We start from the raw sequence: 23125 nt of genomic DNA on the forward strand, positions 1-23125 counted from the left end.
ATATATATATATATATTAAGATAGATAAATACTCATATATAGTGCAGTTTTCAATCGCAAAAATAAACATGTATGGAGCTACTTGTAAAATGGGTACAAAAAAACAAACATTTCGATCCCACATTTTTCAGTACAATGAGATATGTCCAGCTTGTCAGCTAATAAATGACATTTTAAAGTTTACTAATGAACTATTCAGCTCAAATACAATTTTCTCAACTGGTTTGATGACTCACTTTGTCATATTGCGCATTACTCTCATGCTCCTCCCTATCTCTTCTATATTTTAAATGAGTTCTTTATCACTCCACACAAATCACATCTTATTTTATGCCATTTAAAACCAGCCTGTTTTCCCACATTTAACAAAGTGCTTAGTTATGTATCAGGTAAAATGATGAAACAAAAAGTAGCACAAATAATTCCACACTTGGACCCTTGTACAATATGAACATGATGCATACCCTAGTCTTGTTACTTTGCCAGCCTGCACAAGTACCACAGAACTTAACTGTAACACTATCAGCAGGATGTTTGCTAGTAGAACAGAGCTGTTAAATATATACCATCAGTTACACATCATTTAAAGTCGGCAATGAAACAGAAATATCACACATTTAGAAAATCTGAGAAAACTTCTTGAACAAAACCAAATTCCACTTTGCAATTTATCAGCTTCGTTTCAACTTTGGACAAGTTATTAAGGGCATAAAGGCACATCTTTGCATCAATATAACATTTTGAAATCACGCTGTATGAAATGCTTAGAATTTCCGGTAAAACATTATTATGTTGTTCATCGCTAATGTATTTTAAAGTGCCATGAAGAATTAGAAGTATGCTTTAATAATTTCATTTTTGAAAAGTCACAATTATTAAGAGTATACTTTTTTCATCTGTATTTCATTTAGTCACATGTATTATTTCCATTTTCAAGTACTAACAATTGCTATAATCAACCTTTGTTCGAAGCTTGCATACCTGCAGTGTTCCTTTATTTATTTTCTTGAACAAACATTATTTTCCAAGTGCATATATTCCAGGATCTGATGGACTTTTTCAGTGTACCTACAACACATCTAAAATAAAACCCATTTTCTAAAGCCCAAATGGCAACCTGTGTTGTTGCTTACTTGATGTGGCTGGTAAGATGGCAGTTGAACTCCACGCGGCCATCACACGACTTTTTGCAGATCTGATACTTGAACGGGTCCCGATCGTTGGCATGGAAACGGTTATGAAGCAGATAAAGGGTGCAGTCCTCAAAGATGATGTGACAGTGCTCACACTTGTATACCTTTCCCTTGGACAGCAGGAAGGAGACCATCAGCTGGTCCTTGTTCAGCTCCTTTTCCTCCTCCTCCCCATCCTCAGTGTGGTACCGCTGCTGGTACTCCGTTTGGTCCAATACTGTGGCCATGGTGACGCTGCTTAGGCGCCTCATTGGTCGACGCTGTTAACGCGAGTATGAGGAAGAGATCATTCTTTTGTTCAGGTTTCGGCGACTGATGTCCCCATTGATTCTATTTGTGCTAACATCGTCCGACTGAAAGTCCTCTGTCGAACGAGACTCTGCCAGACTTGAGTCTTCTAATGGAGTCTTCTGGCTGTGGTTGGGAACATGGTTCTCGTTATCCATCTCAGTCATGTTCTCGTGGTCCTCATCATTACTCTGTTTCTCTTTGCCGTCAGTACATGACATGGACGTGTGCGAGTCGGAGGAGTACTTGCGACTTCTTGTCGTTGTACTAACTGGTTCAACCTCTTCTTTCACCGGTTTTGCACACGACGCGACGGACTGGTTTCTCTCAGGGGGCATGATGAGAAGCCTGACTGGGGAAAGAATTCCTAGGTAACTTAACTGCTGGCCGAGGAGACTTTCAGCACCGTTGGATGCCAGCAGCATGGAAACAGCACTGTGCGGGTCATTACCTTGTGACAGCGAGCGTTGAAAAATTGCATGGGAAGAGGACACAAAGGGAGGTAACTGATAGTGATCAGCATGGGACGTCACTGGCGCAGTCTTGGACTGACTTCCAAACAGGTTAAATGCTTTCTCTATTTCAGAAATCTCCGATGGATCTATCTTCATTTCTGACTTGCTGTCGAAATCTATGGGTAAACCAAATCCCATGGGTAGAGGCCCTGGGAAGCCCATTGGTCCATGTTGAAGGTTAAGACTCAGGGCCCCTGGGTGGCACATCATGTGCTTCTGCAACTCATCCATAGAAATGCAGCTGGCTCCACAGACAAAACACTTCTGAAAGTTCTCCATCATGTCCCGATGGTGCCTTCTTTCGTGCATCCGGTAGCTGCCGCACTTGGCAAATGTCTTCCCACATATATTGCACTCATATGGTTTCTCGCCGGTATGTACACGCTCGTGGGCCCGCAGTTTGCCGATCTGGGTGAAAGACTTACCAAATGTGGTGCAGGTGTTGGGCTTCTTGTGCATGAACGTAGATGAAGGGGTGGAGAACGTCTTGGAATACGGATTGCAGTTGCGAGAGTCGCTCGTTTTGCGTTTCGACAGTGGCGACATGTCGTAACTGTCATCAGAGTTCTGTGAAATGGAAGACGACATGTGGGCTTGGTGCGACTGTGCGTGGGAGTAGAGCATACTATGTGGGATCTCTGCCAGGGAGGAGACTAACTCTGGGAACATCCCCGGCTTGGATGCCACCATAGAGCAGGCTGCAATGTGGGAAAGCGTGCTGGCAAACGATTGGTTGTGGGGCATCAGGTTAGCCGTGCTCAGGTACATGTTGGACAACTGTGCGACATTCATGGTTGGGGAGTGTGAAGTGGACATTTCGGGGGTGGTAGGGGCGCTGACCATCGCGGAGACAATCCCATCCTCGTGGGCACTCTGTGTCTGGCGAGTGTGCATGCGCTCGTGCTTCTTCCAGTTGCTTGCGTCACTGTATGCCTTGTTGCACACAGAACATACGTAAGGCTTCTCACCTGAACAAAATGGAAATTTCACATCAGTATCGTCAATGATCACATTATGCAGGGGTGTGATTTAAGAACAACCTTAGGTGATACAAATTTCCTACCCTCCTTACAGGATGCAACAAAACTCTTCTTTTGCATATAGATACAGCAAAGTTCATAACTATTTGTAAAATTAGTTTGACACTGAGGGGAGGAAATCAGCTGAAAGGAGGAGAAATCACATCCCTGAGTATTACATTTCAACTCAATTAAAAATATATATATTTTTTAATTGACTTATCTCAATGGCAATAAAACAATTTAAAATAAACAAGAAATTTGTCACAGACACTGATGCCCCCACATCACAGTTTTGTCACAAATAAATTCACTCTTCCTTATACAGTAGTTAAAAATACAAAGGCCCAAAATTAAGTAAAAACTGGTCGCATCTAAAGTTCTTTCTTATAATCATTTACTTATAAAGGTTATTCAAAAAGTTAAAGAAGAGTTAAATAAACGACAAGAGGCCATAAGTTTGCTACAACTTGTCAAGCCAAAACACCTTTCTATATTTGAATAGAAACACCCCTGTAGCAGTGTTCTACCACGTTTTTAAAATGTTTTGGATCAAAGTCCCTTCAGCTTCAAACAAGGGACAAACTATAAAAAGGTGGTTTAAAGGTGGGTACACAGAAATACAAAACTTCTGAAACCATTTTGTAACCACTGGTACAGGCTTGATTTCTTCTTATTGTCACAAGATTCAATGGTTATTTAAATTTGAACCTCTTATATTGCTAATAACTTTTTTTTAATATTGAACATATTTATAGACGTTTTCGTTGCAAATTATGTGATTTACAAGCAAAGATTTATCTTTGATCAAAACTTCTCCACCTTTCAAATATTTTAAATGGGCATCTTTATGCTAAATTGCCGGTAAGACATATGGAACTGGGTCAGTGCTCTTCCACAAGAACCCGGAACAAATGTGTGAAATTTCAGTTGAATATCCGTTCTTTACACAGTGATATGGAGATGCTGCCCGTTTACCATAATCAACTTAAACAATAAAATGGGGCATAATATTGCTAAATTGCAGTTCAGAGTTAAGGAACTTTATTACTTAGTGTGTTGCACAGATTTGTAACAAGTCATAAGTCAAGTGGTCTTGGTTTGATCTGGCCCATACTAGATTATTGAACGCTTTATTCGTAAATTGTGGACACATTAATGACGTAAACCTGTATTTTACCTTTAGCTCACCGAAAAACAAAGTGAAACAATATTAGGGTATCATGTAATTTAATATTATAGTTCACCAAATTTCAAATTAACATTCTTCACAAATACAATTGCCAACGGCTCAAAACGAATGTATACATCATATACAAAGAAGTATCGTTTCATTGTTTATCATTTATTCACAAAAATAAGTGTAACGCGTTGCATCGATAATTTGGAAATAGCGTGTTTTAAAATAGGCAATTACGTTTCAAAGTCAAAATTAAACACTGGTAGCGCAAAGTAAAAATTGCACAATTGACGCACGCTTGACAAAGCCTCCAAACGCGTCGAGTTTAAAGCCAAGTGAAAGAAAACAGTATTGAAGTATTGTACACCAATATATTCTTTAACATGTCAATATCGGGGATTTCCTATTATAATCAATTTACAGTTATTTTATAAACACAAGGACTGGAGTTTTTCTAGAATATGCTAGTTGTTATCTTCCCACGGAGTTCAAACTTTTGGCCCGACAAAAGCCCGACGTAAAAAGCCGTTATTAATACACACTTTCATCATATAACTTTGAGGTTTTTACTCATCAAGCTAATGTTGGCGTTGTTACCAGATCAACAAAATGTTAATTCATTTCTGACATGAATTAATGTTCGGTGCATCGTATGAATATTTTCAAGCACATCTTAGCGATCAAAGCATTTATTCAGTTCTTTTTTCGTAGTATACCAACTTTCTTACAACCAAATATCGACCTGTTGCACGAAGGGATGTGTTCTAACAGTTTTGTTAAGTACGAAGAAGAACATGTTTCATGTAAAAAAAAACTCAAGACAGACGCTTTCCACAATCTCTGTAGCACGCAAATAATTGATCAAGTAAGAAAAGATAACAAGAAAGACAATTTCCCATTAAAAGCCTTTAATAACTCTATAGTTCCATAGTTCAAATGCGTAGAATATAAGCACACATATATAATGTATCTATTGCATTTGGCCGATTAAGCCTGTCGCTATTTTACATACTCTTGGCTACCTCCCAAAACTATGTTTAAATAACGAATATTGCCAATTTAAGTTTGCTACATTTGGTACAATGCAAAGACATCGTCTGTTATTGTTTTTATCTTGGAATATGTATTTGCATGAAATACGGCCATCAGCCTGTTTGCAAATACGTGCTCGTATGCCACCTGCTCGCTTTTTTTTTACTTCGTCCGCAATGGGAATATAGTTAAATAAAGGGCTTATTTCAGTCAGATAGTTGTGAGTTGTAGCCATGGGTATCGGAGTAAGGACAAAGCTTACGCAGCTTAAGAAATAACAGACATGTGTATAACACAATAGTTGAAGAACATGATTATGTGATCTATTGTTTGGTTGGTCTTCTATGTGACATAGTCCTTTGACAATACAAAGTTAACTGTTGTTACAAAACAGTCAGACCATACAGTTAAAGAGTTAATGCAAGTCTAGACAACTAAGATTATAAAAAGTCGAAAATACAATTACTGATATAAACTCCAGGTGATAAAAGCACATAAAGTATGTTCCAAAAAGTGAACATACAATTATTTTATAAAATTTAAAAAATAAATAGTTTCAAAATATATATTAGAGCTGATTTATTAATGATCGGCACTATTTCATAAAGAAAGAAAACGTCGTATATACAACATAGATGAAGAGATTCATAAAAACAAACGCTTACATATGCCAAAGTGTATAATTAAAAGACATAGTTATAAATATTTCCAAATAAAGCGTAGAGAACTTGTGTCATGAACAGCATACATCACATGTAAAGTGTGTTTTCTAACAAAGAGACAAACTAAAAAAATACAGTACAAACTTCCAGATATTGTATGTGAAAAAGAAATCTTCATATATTATTTTTTTTATACAGGTTAACTCTATTAGCAAATGGTTTCTTACAATGGCAAAATTAAATGGCCGTGTTTTGTTTATTACGATTTCTCTTGATGAACAACTACAATGAACAGTTACAGTCGGTATGTTATTTATCTCATATCTCATTGTCAATCAATTGCATCATGTATTATTATGGGATAATTTGTTTTTAAGAAAAAAATCCCAAGACTTTCATATTCGGCAGCAGTTCGGTTTCATGGTCGCAGATACAAGAATTAAGAATAATGAAAAGCATTCAAGAAGGCTTGATCCCGCTGAGAATGAACACTGAAAGTATGCGAACAATCCACTCGGTGGCTACGATGACTTAGCTCGTGTTCGAAACATAATAATAGAGGTGAATTTGCACTATTTTGACCTTGCATCTTAAATGAGTGGAATTTTAATGATACGAGTCCCAAATAAGGTTAATGGCAGGGCCAAAATGATGTCCGGTGATGTGTATTTGTTCATAGATGATAACATCAATTCAAGTATCAAATATTTATAGAAAGTATTGATGTTAGGCGGAGACAGTTATTTTGGGTTAACCAATAATTAAGAGGTTCTGAATCGAAAATGAGGTAATATGCAGGTCAAAGTGATTTCAGGTGAAGAGTGAATAATATACGCCATTTCTTGTTAACACAAGTATTTCCAGCATTTGCAGTTGCTTAAAACAACGTGAATCTATTACATGAAATCAATTATAAAATGCAAATACGTTTTGACAAGATTAACTAACATCTTATATATGGAATCAATCATAAAATGTAAATACGTTTAGACAAACTTATCTACCATAATTTTGTATCAGATTTTAAATAAATATTATCATAAGTCGATAAATATTAAACAAACAGTTTAAATAAATTTGCATTAGGAAAAATGACAGCCACAAAACATGAATTAATTGTGAACAAGAGCACCGCATAACGGGTGCCACGCTCGGCTGCGGGTGCAGTTTTGCATAGATGAAAGCTTTCGGAATATTTTTTAGAGGTCACAGTGACCTTGACCTTTGACCTAGTGACCCAAAAATGGGTGTGGCATGTAGAATTCATCAAGGTGCAGCGGCATATAAAGTTTCAAAGTTGAAGGTTGAAGCACTTTGATTTTAGAGCCAATGTTCAAAACCTTGACAAAATGTTAAGGTGTTAGCACGAAGCGGACGGTGGACACGACACGACGAGCTGGCTATGAAAATACCTCGGGTTTTTCCCCGAAAACAGCCGAGCTTAAAATTAATGATGGGTCTGCACATCAAGAACAACATGTCATTAGAAAACTGGTACTTGCCTTCCATACACGTACGGACCATAATAAAAAGACTTTGACGGTCTACCATCGCTTAAAACTGTGCCTTAATTTGATGTGTACAGTTACAACCAATTGATTAATATAATATACATGTATATTTTTATTAGATGACATACTTTTAACTTTATATGGTAAAGTTTAAGAAATATTTGAACTAAAATTGTTGGCCCACTCAATATTGTTATGTGATCAATAACTGTCATTCCATAAAATAATTTTCATAGAATTGTGTTAGTAAATTTGACAGAAAAGCCACCGAGCGTTTGCAATTAACACACGTATCAACACGTACTTGTGAATAAAACTGATCACTTAACATCCCAAAACAGGGCCGCGAAAAATGATTAACGAAATGAAACAGTAAACAGTGACGAACAAAACAAAATGGTTCACTTTGTAGAATTGCAAAATAAAAATCACAACATAACAAAAAAAAGGAACTGAGAATATATAGTGCTATAACTACCACGCCCACTTGTAGCACCAAACGCATTAAGGAAATACTAAAATACTAATACAGAGAAAGTAAGAACACATGAGGCATATTAGGGTTGGGGGGTTAGGCCCTCGTTTTTTTAATTGCTTGGGTTGCCAATTGTTAATTTTAGCAGAAAACACTGTTGTATCGCATCCGTATTATTAGATTCATACACTCACAGTTCAAACAATGACAGTTTATCCCTATATTCTAATTTAAAACAAGAGATGTGCTTGTCAGAAACACAATGTCTCCTACTGCGCCGCTTTAAGCCGTATATTTGATCATTGACCTTGAAGGATGACCTTGACATTTCACCACTCAAAATGTGCAGCTCCATGAGAAACGCATGCATGCCAAGTTGCTATCTTCAATATTGCAAAAGTTATGGGCAATGTTTAAGTTTTCGGACGGACGGACTGACGGACAGTTCAACTGCTATATGCAACCCGACCGGGGGCATAAAAAGGTGTCCATACGGCGAAGATGCACTCACATTAATTTTTCTCAAACCGCCAAAATTTTAAACTGTATTATTACCAAAATTGTTATTTTAACTCTAAGTGTCAGATTGACCTTTGATGTAGGGAGATGAGTAAAACACACGACAATCCGTCTCCTGATGGTGTTTTTTTGTGGCGAGATAATTTTAATTTGCATAGTTTACGACAAAGTAACTGTCCTGACAAGCTGACATGGCATTTGACCTCTAAGTGTGACATGGACCTTTGAGGTTAGAAGACCATTGTTACACGCGACATGCCTTATAATGCCTTACATTTACGCCTCAGTATTTAACAAGAAACCGTCGGAGACGGGTGATGCTCCCCAAAGGTTTTGTTGTCACAATATTGCACTATATATTCAGATAAAAGGAAGCGTCTTGTGGGCACAGTAATTGGGGGGACAATAATTTTTTTATAGAAAATTTCAAAGGGCCATAACTCTGTGAAAAATCATCCGACCAGAACCCGCTGATAATATGCACATCTCCTCTTGGTAGTGAAGCTTCCCATAAAGTTTCATATAATTCCGGTCATTAGTTGCTGAAAAATAGCCCGGAAAAAAATTGTGCATGGACGGACGGACACACGGACAGACGAAGCGGGACTATATGCTCCCCCCAAAATAAATTTTGAGGGAGCATAAAAATGAATCCATACATGAACAAGTTATAACTGAGGCAGGAATTTTAGGCAATTGTATGGCCTATTTTGACTTTTACCCTATATGTGTAACCTTGACCTTGAAAGGTAGGCACACCGGTGTTACACAAGAGACGTTGTCGTAAACACTTTTTAGTGTCTGCAAAGTTATTTTACATTCCATCAATATATAACAAAGTTTTGGCTAAGACAGAAATGTTCAAACTCTTTAATAGCAAAAAGAAATTTTGATCTCCAAATATGACTTCGATCTTAGACGTGGTTTGAACTGCCAAAATCTATCACTATATAGAAATGCAAAGACTGGATTTTTTGGCCGTACCTTCTGTCAGTCGTACAAAAGGACAGTGAGACTGCTATTTGCCGCTTTCGTCGAGAGGAGAAATACAAACTAGAATAAACCATATTTAGATTTTCTACTAAGTCTAAAGCAAGCAAAAGCTCGCAAATGCTTTGCCCCCGACCGTATATGAAAGGGTGCTAATTTCAAACAAAGTGCAGTTATGGTCAAAGAAGCGAAGCCAGAGCGGTGAATAGCAAATAAACTACGTCAAAATAGTCTTAATAAAAGAATAAAACAGAAACGAAACTAGCACACAAAAATAAACATAACATAATCAACACATAGAATATGCAATAACATTATAGGCAAAAAAACGTAACATTGTATCAAATCGATAATTATACTTATTGCCAATGAATATAAATAAGATCAGATCTTTAAAAGGTTCGGGACACAGTTTTGTACAAAGAACGAGCCAGAAACATACGATAAATATTAACAAAAATAACGAACTATAATAATGCTGTATTGTCTAATGGGAGTCAGGATACAATGAAAGACACGTGCCTATGTCCTCTTTGGTTACTATGGTTACCACGGTAACATACATCTCTTACAGTTCAAATAACACACAGTCTAGTATGTACCATGATTTTACATAAATTTATAAGTGATATCTTAAATACTTTCCTTTTTTCAGTTTTATCATAAATAACGAAATGCCCCAAATCAGTGTTATAGGCAATTTAAACAAAGTTCTGCATAATTTTCTCTATCAATTTAGAATTAATAGTTTCATTATAATTTAAGAAAAATATTTAATGCCAATTCATAAACAAGTAATTTTGTTGGAAAAACCGCAAAGAAGCTAATGTAAAAGCGTTCTTAAAAATATTGCGTTCAAACATTATATTGGTGAAGTTAAATCAATAATTAAAGAGACACAAAGACTTGTACTTGGAAAATAAAAGGGAGGTGCACTTTACCGATACTGGCTTCTGACTGCATTGAGAAGCTGTTTACAATGAGAATGTTTTTCAGATAAACCTGTGTGTTTATAACAAAACCTTGCAGTTTTTGTGCTTTAAACAATTACATCACATACATGTAGATATAGAATAGTTCATCTGCTATTACAGTTTAAAACTCAACCCTTGCTTAAACCAGTGGTTTCCTGAGTGAGTACAACTACAGCAATGCAGTAGGGAACATGTAACTGATTCGTACAAATGCAAACAATGTACACAATTGTATTCCTGTATGATATAGTACTCATAATACACGACTCATGCATATACTATGCTACTTATAACTATATACTCTTATATAATACTGTCCACTGGGCACAACACTGATATTTTGTCACAAAAATAGTATACATCTTAAACATAGGCATTTACAGTAAAGGTTATGAAGACATACGTGAGTACGCAAAAAAAACATCAGAGCTTTCATAAACCTCCATAGAATAAAAGGTTGCATTCAACGTTTCATTTAGTATAATTTGTTTGTTTTATGACAATTTTCGTGGCATTAGTGTTGACATGAAAACAAAATGCTTATTCAGCGTTTATTTTAATTGCAATTCATTATATGTTGTTTTTACAAATCAAATTTGACAGACCCCATCGTTTGAAACAAAATCATATCTTGTATACACCCTGTCTTTCTATGAAGGTGTATGTGAAACCATCAATCATATGATGTTCATTATACATTTAGGCTTTACACATACATAAACTTCACTGATCAACATTCTCATCTTCAAAGCACACACATTATGCCTAGTATGTTTTTTTTAAATAAAAACAATGCAGAGACATGCACTCAAAATTGTAGTAGCAACTTTGATTGATGCACTGGAAAATATTTTTTTATAGAACCAGGTTTACAACATTTTACATTTTTGAATATAAAAGTTAAATTCAAGTGATTAAATCAAGGGATAGAACCACTGAAAATCCAGAACAAAGGCATATGACTGGTTTACAATTTAAGTTAAACATCAGAAAACCAACAAAGTGTCATGCCACAGAACACTCCTAGCTAGCACAACATTTGATCTACATGGGCAACCTGGCTCAACTCCACTACAGAAACAAAATATTGCAACATTACACTGCACCAATTTTCCACCAGTCCAGCCCTTCATCGCTTACGATTGAGGGAGGATGCCACAGACATTATCCAGCAAGTAAATGAGACATATTATAAAAGGACGGCCATTTTTCTTATATACCTATGCCATGCACCATTTGACGAAAAAAATCGATTATATTTACAAACAAAATTTATAACATTTACATGAAAAAGCCAACAAGTTTTCAACATTTAACAATAATTAGAATGATTAATAAACAAATAATTGAAATTTTCAACAGAGTTTTACGTACATGAAAGTAAACAGTGCTAAAGTACTTTATGTGTAATTGTCCATAATAAATATGTTATGAGAAATACTTAACCACAAGATTTTTTCTAAGAAATATAAAAATTATAACATAATATATCATTAATTGTAATTATAATAATAATAAAACCAGCAGTGTTGATGGACGAAAAAAAAACCTTTAGCATTCAACAGCAGTCACATAATAAATTCACTTAAAATAAATAAACATTATTACTGAGAATAAAATATAACGATAAAACATAATTTGTTATCTCAGATGACATAATATGAATGGATTACAATGACAAGGGACACAATTGTCACAAAACCAGGTTTTCATTGTGAAAAATAAATCTGATAAAGGGAGAAAACTCAAACTGAACTTTTGAAATGAACAAACAAAATTAACCCCCTTTGCAAGTTTTTTTTTTTTAATCTATTTTTAGTCGTGGCGAACTTGACATTGGAGATATTGACGTGATTCTTTCGTGCGACACACCGTCCCATGATGGTGAACAAATGCGCCAAATGATTTTAAAATCTCACAATGAATGACATAGTTATGGCCAGGACAAGCTAATTTATGGCCATTTTTAACCTTTTAACTCAAAGTGTGACCTTGACCTTGGATATATCGACGTAATTATTTCGCGCGACACACCGTCCAATGATGGTGAACAAATGTGCCAAATGATTTTAAAATCTGACAATGAACGACATAGTAATGGGCCGGACAAGCTTGTTCCGCCCGCCCGCCTGCCCGCCAGCCCGCCAGGCAGTCAGCCAGCCAGCCAGCCCGCCCGCATTCGCCAATCTAATAACCAGTTTTTTCCTTCGGAAAACCTGGTTAAATTACTATCATTTATAAAAGTGACAGTTTTAGTCTCGTCAGACTGTACAGAGACCACAATCAGAGAGAAAACACCGAAAGGTTAACAAAGAGAAAACAAGAACAACGAATCAAGTACCTTTCTATTTGGCTCCATTTTCAAAGACATCCAATCTTTTGTCATGGTATTTTAAAATTTCGAAAACAGTAAGTCCTGATATTCACCTTCAGAGTCAACAGGCAAAAACGGCACAAACATGGATGCTTTCTGTATGTCTGAAATACGATCTGTATGACCCTAACTTTGTATGCCAATTTGCTGATAGGTGCATCCACAGATCCCCATTAATTGATACTGTCAAATTGCTATAAGCCTTTCACAGGGTAACACATATTGGATATGGAAAAAATAGCTGTGTTAATTAATTAGTTATCATGATTAAGCAAAACCGACTATTTACTTATTAACTAAGCCCCAAAACATCCAACCAAAAATATATTTTTAAAAACACCAAAATAAAATAAATGCATCATGGACCCAGATTTGGAACAAACAATTCAAGCACCTTTTGAAAACAACATCAGTGTAAAATTCTGAAATCTCTGAACACCAGATTGAAAACAGTTTGCAAAAAACACAAATAGATCATAAAATCAATCGAACTATGAAATAGCCATTTTTTCAATAGAGCTGATTCAGACCGGTAACAGTTTATAGCAAAAGCTAGAAAATCTTTGATCCCAGTCATGTTCAAAGTGCAGACTGTGATATTGTTATATTGAATGATAGAAGCCTGCAGATATACATTGTATGCACTTTAAAGAACAAGAAAAAAAACTGAAATAATTTACAACATTATAGACACAAAAAAATCAATAAGAACCATATAAAGAACCAATGATAAAAAATCACTCAAATTCTATAAAAATGATATGACATAAGCTCACAAAATAATAAGAATACAAGTCTAAAGCAAAAGCTAATGCTTGCATACATAAAACAACAAATGAATAAAACTTGTACAAATATAGGAGGGCATCGTGAGAATTCTAGTACACATTCTGATGGCTTGGCAGGACAAGATGACTACCATTTTGCTAGGCAACTCTGATGGTGTTGATAACCATGTCCTCGTTAACACCTCTTAATTGCATAGATGTATTGGCTACATGAAAAATGTGTAGCATGTAAACAATTGTCTTCCAATATTATGCAATTGTGTTAACTATGACCAAATCATATACATGGGAGTAAAAATCTGTTTAATCCAACTCATCCCGGAAGGGTTAGCAGGAGACAAATAAGGTCATATAAAAACACTTAAAATATGGTCAATTTAGATGCCACACTATACAAGAGACTGTTTCCACTTTACTTAAGAAATGTTTAATCTTAAGTGTATCATGCAATCAAGTTTTAGAACATAAGGAGTTTGATAACGAATACATAACTGACAAGATCACATTTTACCCCGTTTGCCTGCGGCCGCCAGACAGTGTACATACAACAATAAATACCTCTTATGGCACTGTAACAATTCAGCAAGAAGTGTTTTGGTACTAGCACTTTAACAAGAAGAAAATGTAACAGGTGTGTAAATAACTAACAAATGTTTCTATGGCAACAAATTTGTAGTCATGGCACAATCAGGTAATATGTACAGAAATCTTATGACAATGATATACAGAAATTTAAACATTTAAAAAATTGAATTCACAAAAAATTTGCAGATGTAAGCCTGTATTGAACACTGATAAAACTAACTTGCATTCGATGCAATTAACTTGATCAACAGTATAGTCTAGAACAATATAGATTACGAGATAACACAATTTATTATTGAGACAGGTCAAAATAGAAACAGAGTACTCTGAAATTATGCTGAGGATGTTGATAAACTAAATCTCCACAACTTTGGATACAAAATGTACATAGAAATATTAATTGGAGTTGATAAATCAACCTTCAGAAAACATCAGATTACAGCAGGGTTTTATTTTTATCACAAAACTTTGTAAATAAAATACCTTATACAAGAGTATTTCCCACTGTATACACTGCTCTGGTAATACCAGCAGTTAACAAATATTTACATTTTCATATTTGTGTATGTACAATCAAACACTGTGACCCTAATCTTTCCATTTAATTCAAATGTCTCAACATATTAAAATAAAAGCTTGAAGTAATATTTCCATTACCATTTGTTACTTGATTCTCAGTAAATTAATTACTTAAAATATAGTCTGGTATATTTAGAACTCTTTTCTTGCAAAATACTTGAAAACATGTTTTGCCAAATTCTTCTTTTAAAACTGCACATAATGTTAAATTTTGTTACAGTATTCATTTAGCCTATAATTTCTTTTTTGTATGAGTTCAAAATGCTTAACGTAAAACTAGCTGATGGGGTTCTCTTCACACACGTGTTCCATTACAGATCTTTCAAAATCCCAAATTGGTCCCTATTTCTAAGTCCCATCATCTTACCATGAAATGCCATATTGTTGACAGTTCAGCAACAAAATAATCACATAAGTTACCCTGGTTGTATTGCCATGACATAAATACAGTTTTCAGTACACTTTCAACAAAACCCCAAACATACATGCCGCAATTACATGGCCCAACCATGATGCTGTTCTAAGTTAACAAAGAGTACAACCATGTACATGTAAGTCATCTAAATCTTTAAAGCCCATAAACCCTCAAACTCAACGAATATTTTGTATAATACCTCCACAAACAAAGTTAACACATAAAAATCAATCTTCATCATACCAATAACCAAATTTCAAAGCTAGATGTGGTCTGGTAACATAGATTTTACAAGATACAAAATGCCCTTTTTTTGTTTTTTTTCGGGACAATATATTCGACACATGTTCATGTACCAAGTAAGTGTTTGTGTGTCCTATTAATTGATATTGTTGCTAGGAAATTAAAATGGAATATACATGTATTATGCCACAAAAAATACCAACGAGCATTTTGTTTTGTGTTAATTCTATGTTACCATACCACATCTACATGTAGCATTGAAATTATGGCTATTTCTATAAGGAACACTGATTTGTAATCAATGGGTTAAATTAAATCTATAAAAATATTCTATGAAATATTCGTTGATTTTGAGTATTAATGTTTCTTTACATTGAAGGACATGTCAATCTCATGGCCTTGTCTAAATTATGTAAAGCAAAAATTCAAGATCAACAACTCAATACGTGCATATAATTTTCAACTTAAATAATTCTTCTAACCTTATGACATGGCATACTAATGCTTCTCATTCAACCTTACAATCTTGCACAAACACAATATCAATCATTGCACTTACAAACTAACTAGTGACATAGAAGCCGATCAGCAGTATAGTACTTACAGTCTTTATACATCAGCAATAATGAAACATGATCATGATATAAATATATAAAGATAGATAAATACACATACATAGTGCAGTTTTCAACCGCACAAATAAACATTTATGGACCTACTTGTAAAATGGGTACAAAAATCAAACATTTTGATCCCCAAATTTTCAGTACAATGAGATTTGTCCAGCTTGTCAGCTATTAAATGACATTTTAAAGTTTACAAATGAACTATTCAGCTCAAAAACAATTTTCTCAAGTGGTATGAAGACTTTCTTTGTATTGCATTACTCTCATGAATCTATCCCTTCTATATTTTTAATGAGTTCTATATCACTCCACACAAATCACATCTTATTTAATGCCACTAAAAACCATCCTGTTTTGCCACATTTAACAAAGTGCTAAGTAATGTACCAGGTAAAATGATGAAACAAAAAGTAGCACAAATAATTCCACACTTGGACCCTTGTTCAATATAAACATGATGCATACCTCAGTCTTGTAACTTTGCCAGCCTGCACGTGGTACCATTGGACTAAACTGTAACACTATCAGCAGGATGTTTGCTTGCAGAACAAAGCTGCTGTATATATACCACCTCGTCATCAGTTATATATCCTTTACAGTCAGCCATGAAACATCAATATCACACATTTAGGGAATCTAAAAAACTTCTTGAACAAAACCAGTTCCACTTTGCGATTTATCAGTACTTAGTTTCAACTTTGGAACAAGCAATAAAGGACATCTGGGCACTTCTTTGCATCAATATAACATTTTGAAATCACACTGTATGAAATGCTTAGAATTTCTAGTAGAATATAATTATGATGTTCAATGCTGATGTATTTTAAAGTACCATGGAGAATTAGAAGTGTGCCTTATTTCATTTTTTTTATCGGTATTTCATTTAGTCAGATGTATTATTTGAGTTTTCTATTACTCACATTTGTTCAAATCAAACCTTTCTCAAAGCTTGCATACCTGCAGTGTTCCTTAATTAATTTCTTGAACAAATATTATTTTCCAAGTGGATATATTCCAGGATCTGATGCACTTTTTCAGTGAACCTACACGCCTTCTAAAATAAAACCCATTTTGTAGAGTCCACATGGCACCGGTGTTGTTGCTTACTTGATGTGGCTGGTTAGATGGCAATTAAACTCCACGCGGCCATCACATGACTTTTTGCAGATCTGACACTTGAACGGGTCCCGATCGTTGGCATGGAAACCGTTATGAAGCAGGTACAGGGTGCAGTCCTCAAAGATGATGTGACAGTGCTCACACTTGTACACCTCGCCCTTGGACAGCAGGAAGGAGACCATCAGCTGGTCCTTGTTAAGCTCCTCTTCCTCTTCCTCCCCATCCTCAGTGTTGTACCGATGCTGGTACTCTGTTTGGTCCAACCCTGTGGCCATGGTGACGCTGCTTAGGCGCCTCATTGGTCGACGCTGTTTTCGCGATTTTGACGATGAGATCATTCTTTTGTTCAGGATTGCGGCGACTGATGCCCCCATTGACTCCATTTGTGTGAACATCGTCCGACTGAAAGTCCTCTGTCGAACGAGACTCTGCCAAACTGGAGTCTTCTGATGGAGTCTTCTGGCTGTGGTTGGGAACATGGTTCTCGTTATCCATCTCAGTGATGTTCTCTTGGTCCTCATCATTACTCTGTTTCTCTTTGCCGTCAGTACATGACATGGATTTTCGCGAGTCGGAGGAGTACTTGCGACTTCTTGTCGTTGTACTAACTGGTTCAACCTCTTTTTTCACCGGTTTTGCACACGACGCGACAGTCTGGTTTCTCTCAGGAGGCATGATGGGAAGTCTGACTGGGGAAAGAATTCCTGGGTAACTGAACTGCTGGCCGAGGAGATTTTCAGCACCGTTGGATGCCATCAGCATGGAAACAGCACTGTGCGGGTCATTACCCTGTGACAGCGAGCGTTGAAAAATTGCATGGGAAGAGGACACAAAGGGAGCTAACTGATAGTGATCAGCATGGGACGTCACTGGCGCAGAAATCTCCGATGGATCTATCTTCATTTCTGACTTGCTGTCGAAATCTATGGGTAAACCAAATCCCATGGGTAGAGGCCCTGGGAAGCCCATTGGCCCATGTTGAAGGTAAAGACTCAGGGCCCCTGGGTGGCACATCATGTGCTTCTGCAACTCATCCATAGAAATGAAGCTGGCTCCACATACAAAACACTTCTGAAAGTTCTCCATCATGTCCCGATGGTGCCTTCTTTCGTGCATCCGGTAGCTGCCGCACTGGGCAAATGTCTTCCCACATATATTGCACTCATATGGTTTCTCGCCGTAATGTACACGCTCGTGGGCCCGCAGTTTGCCGATCTGGGTGAAAGACTTACCAAATCTGGTGCAGGTGTTGGGCTTCTTGTGCATGAACGTAGATGAAGGGGTGGAGAACGTCTTGGAATACGAATTGCAGTTGAGAGAGTCGCCTGTTTTGCGTTTCGACAGTGGCGACATGTCGTAACTGTCATCAGAGTTCTGTAAAATGGAAGACGACATGTGGGCTTTGTGCGACTGTGCGTGGGAGTAGAGCATACTATGTGGGATCTCCGCCAGGAAGGAGACTAACTCTGGGAACATCCCCGGCTTGGAGGCCGCCATAGAGCAGGCTGCAATATGGGAAAGCGTGCTGGCAAACGATTGGTTGTGGGGCATCAGATTAGCCGTGCTCAGGTACATGTTGGATAACTGTGCCACATTGATGGTTGGGGAGTGTGAAGTGGAAGTTTCGGGGGTGGTAGGGGCGCTGACTATCGCGGAGACAGTCTCATCCTCGTAGGCAATCTGTGTCTGGCGAGTGTGCATGCGCTCGTGCTTCTTCCAGTTGCTTGCATCACTGTATGCCTTGTTGCACACAGAACATACGTAAGGCTTCTCACCTGAACAAAATGGAAATTTCACATCAGTATCGTCAATGATCACATTATGCAGTGGGTGTGATTTAGGAACAACCTTAGGTGATATAAATTCCCAACCCGCCTTACAGGATTCAACAAAACTCTTCTTTTGCATATAGATACAGCAAAGTGCATAACTATTTGTACAATTAGTTTGACACTGAGGGGAGGAAATCAGCTGAAAGGAGGAACAATCACATCCCTGATTATGACATTTCAACTCTATTAAAAAAAATATATATATTTTAATTGACTTATCTGAATGGCAATAAAACAATTAAAAATAAACAAGAAAATTGTCACAGACACTGATGCCCCCACATCATAGTTTTGTCACAAATAAATTCACTCTTCCTTATACAGTAGTTAAAAATACAAAGGCCCAAAATTAAGTAAAAACTGGTCGCATCAAAAGTTCTTTCTTTAAATCATCTTCTAATAAAGGTTATTCAAAATGTTAAAGAAGAGTTAAATAAACGACAAGAGGCCATAAATTTGCTACAACTTGTCAAGCCAAAACGCCTTTCTATATTTGAATGGAAACACCCCTGTAGCAGTGTTTTACCACGTTTTTAAAATGTTTTGGATCAAAGTCCCTTCAGCTTCAAACAATGGACAAACTATAAAAAGGTGGTTTAAAGGTGGGTACACAGAAATACAAAACTTCTGAACCATTTTGTAACCACTGGTACAGGCTTGATTTCTTCTTATTGTCACAAGAGGAAATGGTCATTTAAATTTGAACCTCTTAAATTGCTAATAACATATTTTAATATTGAACATATTTATACACGTTTTCGTTCCAAATTATGTGATTTACAAGCAAAGATTTATCATTGATCAAAACTTCTCCACCTTTCAAATAACTTAAATGGGCATCATTATGCTAAATTGCCGGTAAGACATATGGAACTGGGTCAGTGCCCTTCCACAAGAACCCGGAACAAATGTGTGAAGTTTCAGTTGAATATCCGTTCTTTACACAGCGATATGGAGATGATGCCCGTTTACCATAATAAACTTAAACAATAAAAATGGGGCATAATATTGCTAAATTGCAGTTCAGAGTTAAGGAACTTTATTACTTAGTGTGTTGCACAGATTGGTAACAAGTCATAATTCAAGTGTTCTTGGTGTGATCTGGCCCATACTAGATTATTGAACGCTTTATTCGTAAATTGTGGACACATTAATGACGTAAACCTGTATTTTACCTTTAGCTCACCGAAAAACAAAGTGAAACAATATTAGGGTATCATGTAATTTAATAGTATAGTTCACCAAATTTCAAATTAACATTCTTCACAAATACAATTGCCAACGGCTCAAAACGAATGTATACATCATATAAAAAGAAGTATCGTTTCATTGTTTATCATTTATTCACAAAAATAAGTGTAACGCGTTGCATCGATAATTTGGAAATAGCGTGTTAACATAACACTTATCGTTTGAAATAGGCACTTACGTTTCAAAGTCAAAATTAAACAGTGGTAGCGCAAAGTCAAAATTGCACAATAGAAGCACGTTTGATTAAGCCTCCAAACGCGTCGAGTTTAAAGCCAATTGAAAGAAAACAGTATTGAAGTATTGTACACCAATATATTCTTTAACATGTCAATATCGGGGATTTCCTATTATAATCACTTTACAGTTATTTTTTTAAACACAAGGACTGGAGTTTTTCTAGAATATGCTAGTTGTTATCTTCCCACGGAGTTCAAACTCTTGGCCCGACAAAAGCCCGACGTAATTAGCCGTTATTAAAACACACTTTCATCATATAACTTTGAGGTTTTTACTCATCAAGCTAATGTTGGCGTTCTTACCAGATCAACAAAATGTTCATTCATTTCTGACATGAATTAATGTTCGGTGCATCGTATGAATATTTTCAAGCACATCTTAGCGATCAAAGCATTTGTTCAGTTCTTTTTTCGTAGTATACCAACTTTCTTACAACCAAATATCGACCTGTTGCACGAAGGGATGTGTTCTAACAGTTTTGTTAAGTACGAAGAAGAACATGTTTGATGTAAAAAAAATCAAGACAGACGCTTTCCACAATCTCTGTAGAACGCAAATGTGTGATCGAGTAAGAAAAGATAACAAGAAAGACAATTTCCCATTTAAAGCCTTTAATAACTCTATAGTTCCATAGTTCAAATGCGTAGAATATAAGCACACATATATAATGTATCTATTGCATTTGGCCGATTAAGCCTGTCGCTATTTTACATACTCTTGGCTACCTCCCAAAACTATGTTTAAATAACGAATATTGCCAATTTAAGTTCGCTACATTTGGTACAATGCAAAGACATCGTCTGTTATTGTTTTTATCTTGGAATATGTATTTGCATGAAATACGCCCATCAGCCTGTTTGCACATACGTGCTCGTATGCCAACTGCTCGCTTTTTTTTTTACTTCGTCCGCAATAGGAATATAGTTAAATAAATGGCTTATTTCAGTCAGATAGTTGTGAGTTGTAGCCATGGGTATCGGAGTAAGGACAAAGCTTACGCAGCTTAAGAAATAACAGACATGTGTAAAACACAATAGTTGAAGAACATGATTATGTGATCTATTGTTTGGTTGGTCTTCTATTTGACATGGTCCTTTGACAAAAACAAAGTTAAATGTTGTTACTAAACAGTCAGATCATACAGTTAAAGAGTTAATGCAAGTCTTGACAACTAAGATTATAAAAAGTCGAAAAGACAATTACTGATATAAACTCCAGGTGATTAAAGCATATAAAGTATGTTCCAAAAAGTGAACATACAATTATTTTATAAAATTTAAAAAATAAATTGTTTCAAAATATATATTAGAGCTGATTTATTATTGATCGGCACTATTTCATCAAGAAAGAAAACGTCGTATATACAACATAGATGAAGAGATTCATAAAAACAAACGCTTACATATGCCAAAGTGTATAATTAAAAAACATAGTTATAAATATTTCCAAATAAAGCGTAGAGAACTTGTGTCATGAACAGCATACATCACATGTAAAGTGTGTTTTCTAACAAAGAGACAAACTAAAAAAATACAGTACAAACTTCCAGATATTGTATGTGAAAACGAAATCTTCATATATTAATTTTTTTAATACAGGTTAACTCTATTAGCAAATGGTTTCTTACAATGGCAAAATTAAATGGCCGTGTTTTGTTCATTACGATTTCTCTTGAAGAACAACTAAAATGAACAGTTACAGTCAGTATGTTATTTATCTCATATCTCATTGTCAATCAATTGCATCATGTATTATTATGGGATAATTTGTTTTTAAGAAAAAAATCCCAAGACTTTCATATTCGGCAGCAGTTCGGTTTCATGGTCGCAGATACAAGAATTAAGAATAATGAAAAGCATTCAAGAAGGCTTGATCCGGCTGAGAATGAACACTGAAAGTATGCGAACAATCCACTCGGTGGCTACGATGACTTAGCTTGTGTTCGAAACATAATAGAGGTGAATTTGCACTATTTTGACCTTGCATCTTAAATGAGTGGAATTTTAATGATACGAGTCCCAAATAAGGTTAATGGCAGGGCCAGAATGATGTCCGGTGATGTGGATTTATTCATAGATGATAACATCAATTCAAGTATCAAATATTTATAGAAAGTATTGATGTTAGGCGGAGACAGTCATTTTGGGTTAACCAATAATTAAGAGGTTCTGAATCGAAAATGAGGTAATATGCAGGTCAAAGTGATTTCAGGTGATGAGTGAATAATAAACGCCATTTCTTGTTAACACAAGTATTGTCAGATAAATCGAAATATGTGCTTTCCAGCATTTACAGTTGCTTAAACAACGTGTATCTATTACATGGAATCAATTATAAAATGCAAATACGTTTTGACAAGATTAACTAACATCTTATATATGGAATCAATCATAAAATGTAAATACGTTTTGACAAAATTATCTACCATAATTTTGTATCAGATTTTGAATAAATATTATCAGAAGTCGATAAATATTAAACAAACAGTTTAAATAAATTTGCATTAGGAAAAATGACAGCCACAAAACATGAAATAATTGTGAACAAGAGCACCGCATAACGGGTGCCACGCTCGGCTGCGGGTGCAGTTTTGAATAGATGAAAGCTTTCAGAATATTTTTTTAGAGGTCACAGTGACCTTGACCTTTGACCTAGTGACCCAAAAATGGGTGTGGCATGTAGAACGCATCAAGGTGCAGCGGCATATAAAGTTTCAAA

At 35.9% G+C, this 23125-nt stretch overlaps 2 protein-coding genes across 2 annotated transcripts in view; both read right to left on the reverse strand.

The window, feature by feature from the left end:
• Nucleotides 1–989: 989 nt before the first annotated feature.
• Nucleotides 990–1444, reverse strand: LOC127865574 (DNA-binding protein Ikaros-like). The gene has a single exon (XM_052405421.1). It carries the CDS (start codon nucleotides 1442–1444, stop codon nucleotides 1130–1132), a length of 315 nt encoding a protein of 104 aa, XP_052261381.1. The 3' UTR covers nucleotides 990–1129.
• Nucleotides 1445–1456: 12 nt separating this feature from the next.
• Nucleotides 1457–23125, reverse strand: part of LOC127865508 (uncharacterized) — an 80231-nt gene continuing 58562 nt past the window's right edge. The window contains exons 8-10 of the mRNA XM_052405358.1: nucleotides 17369–18862; nucleotides 17122–17337; nucleotides 1457–2964 (exon numbers count right to left, since the gene is read on the reverse strand). Coding sequence (XP_052261318.1) covers nucleotides 1457–2964; nucleotides 17122–17337; nucleotides 17369–18862 — 3218 coding nt within the window. The remainder of the gene's footprint in view (nucleotides 2965–17121; nucleotides 17338–17368; nucleotides 18863–23125) is intronic.

The sequence above is a fragment of the Dreissena polymorpha genome, chromosome 2, assembly GCF_020536995.1.
Source record: "Dreissena polymorpha isolate Duluth1 chromosome 2, UMN_Dpol_1.0, whole genome shotgun sequence".
NCBI lineage: Eukaryota > Metazoa > Mollusca > Bivalvia > Myida > Dreissenidae > Dreissena > Dreissena polymorpha.

Excerpts from the sequence above, each read along its gene's own strand:
- LOC127865574 (XM_052405421.1), bottom strand. The coding sequence starts at position 1,444 with ATGAGGCGCCTAAGCAGCGTCACCATGGCCACAGTATTGGACCAAACG.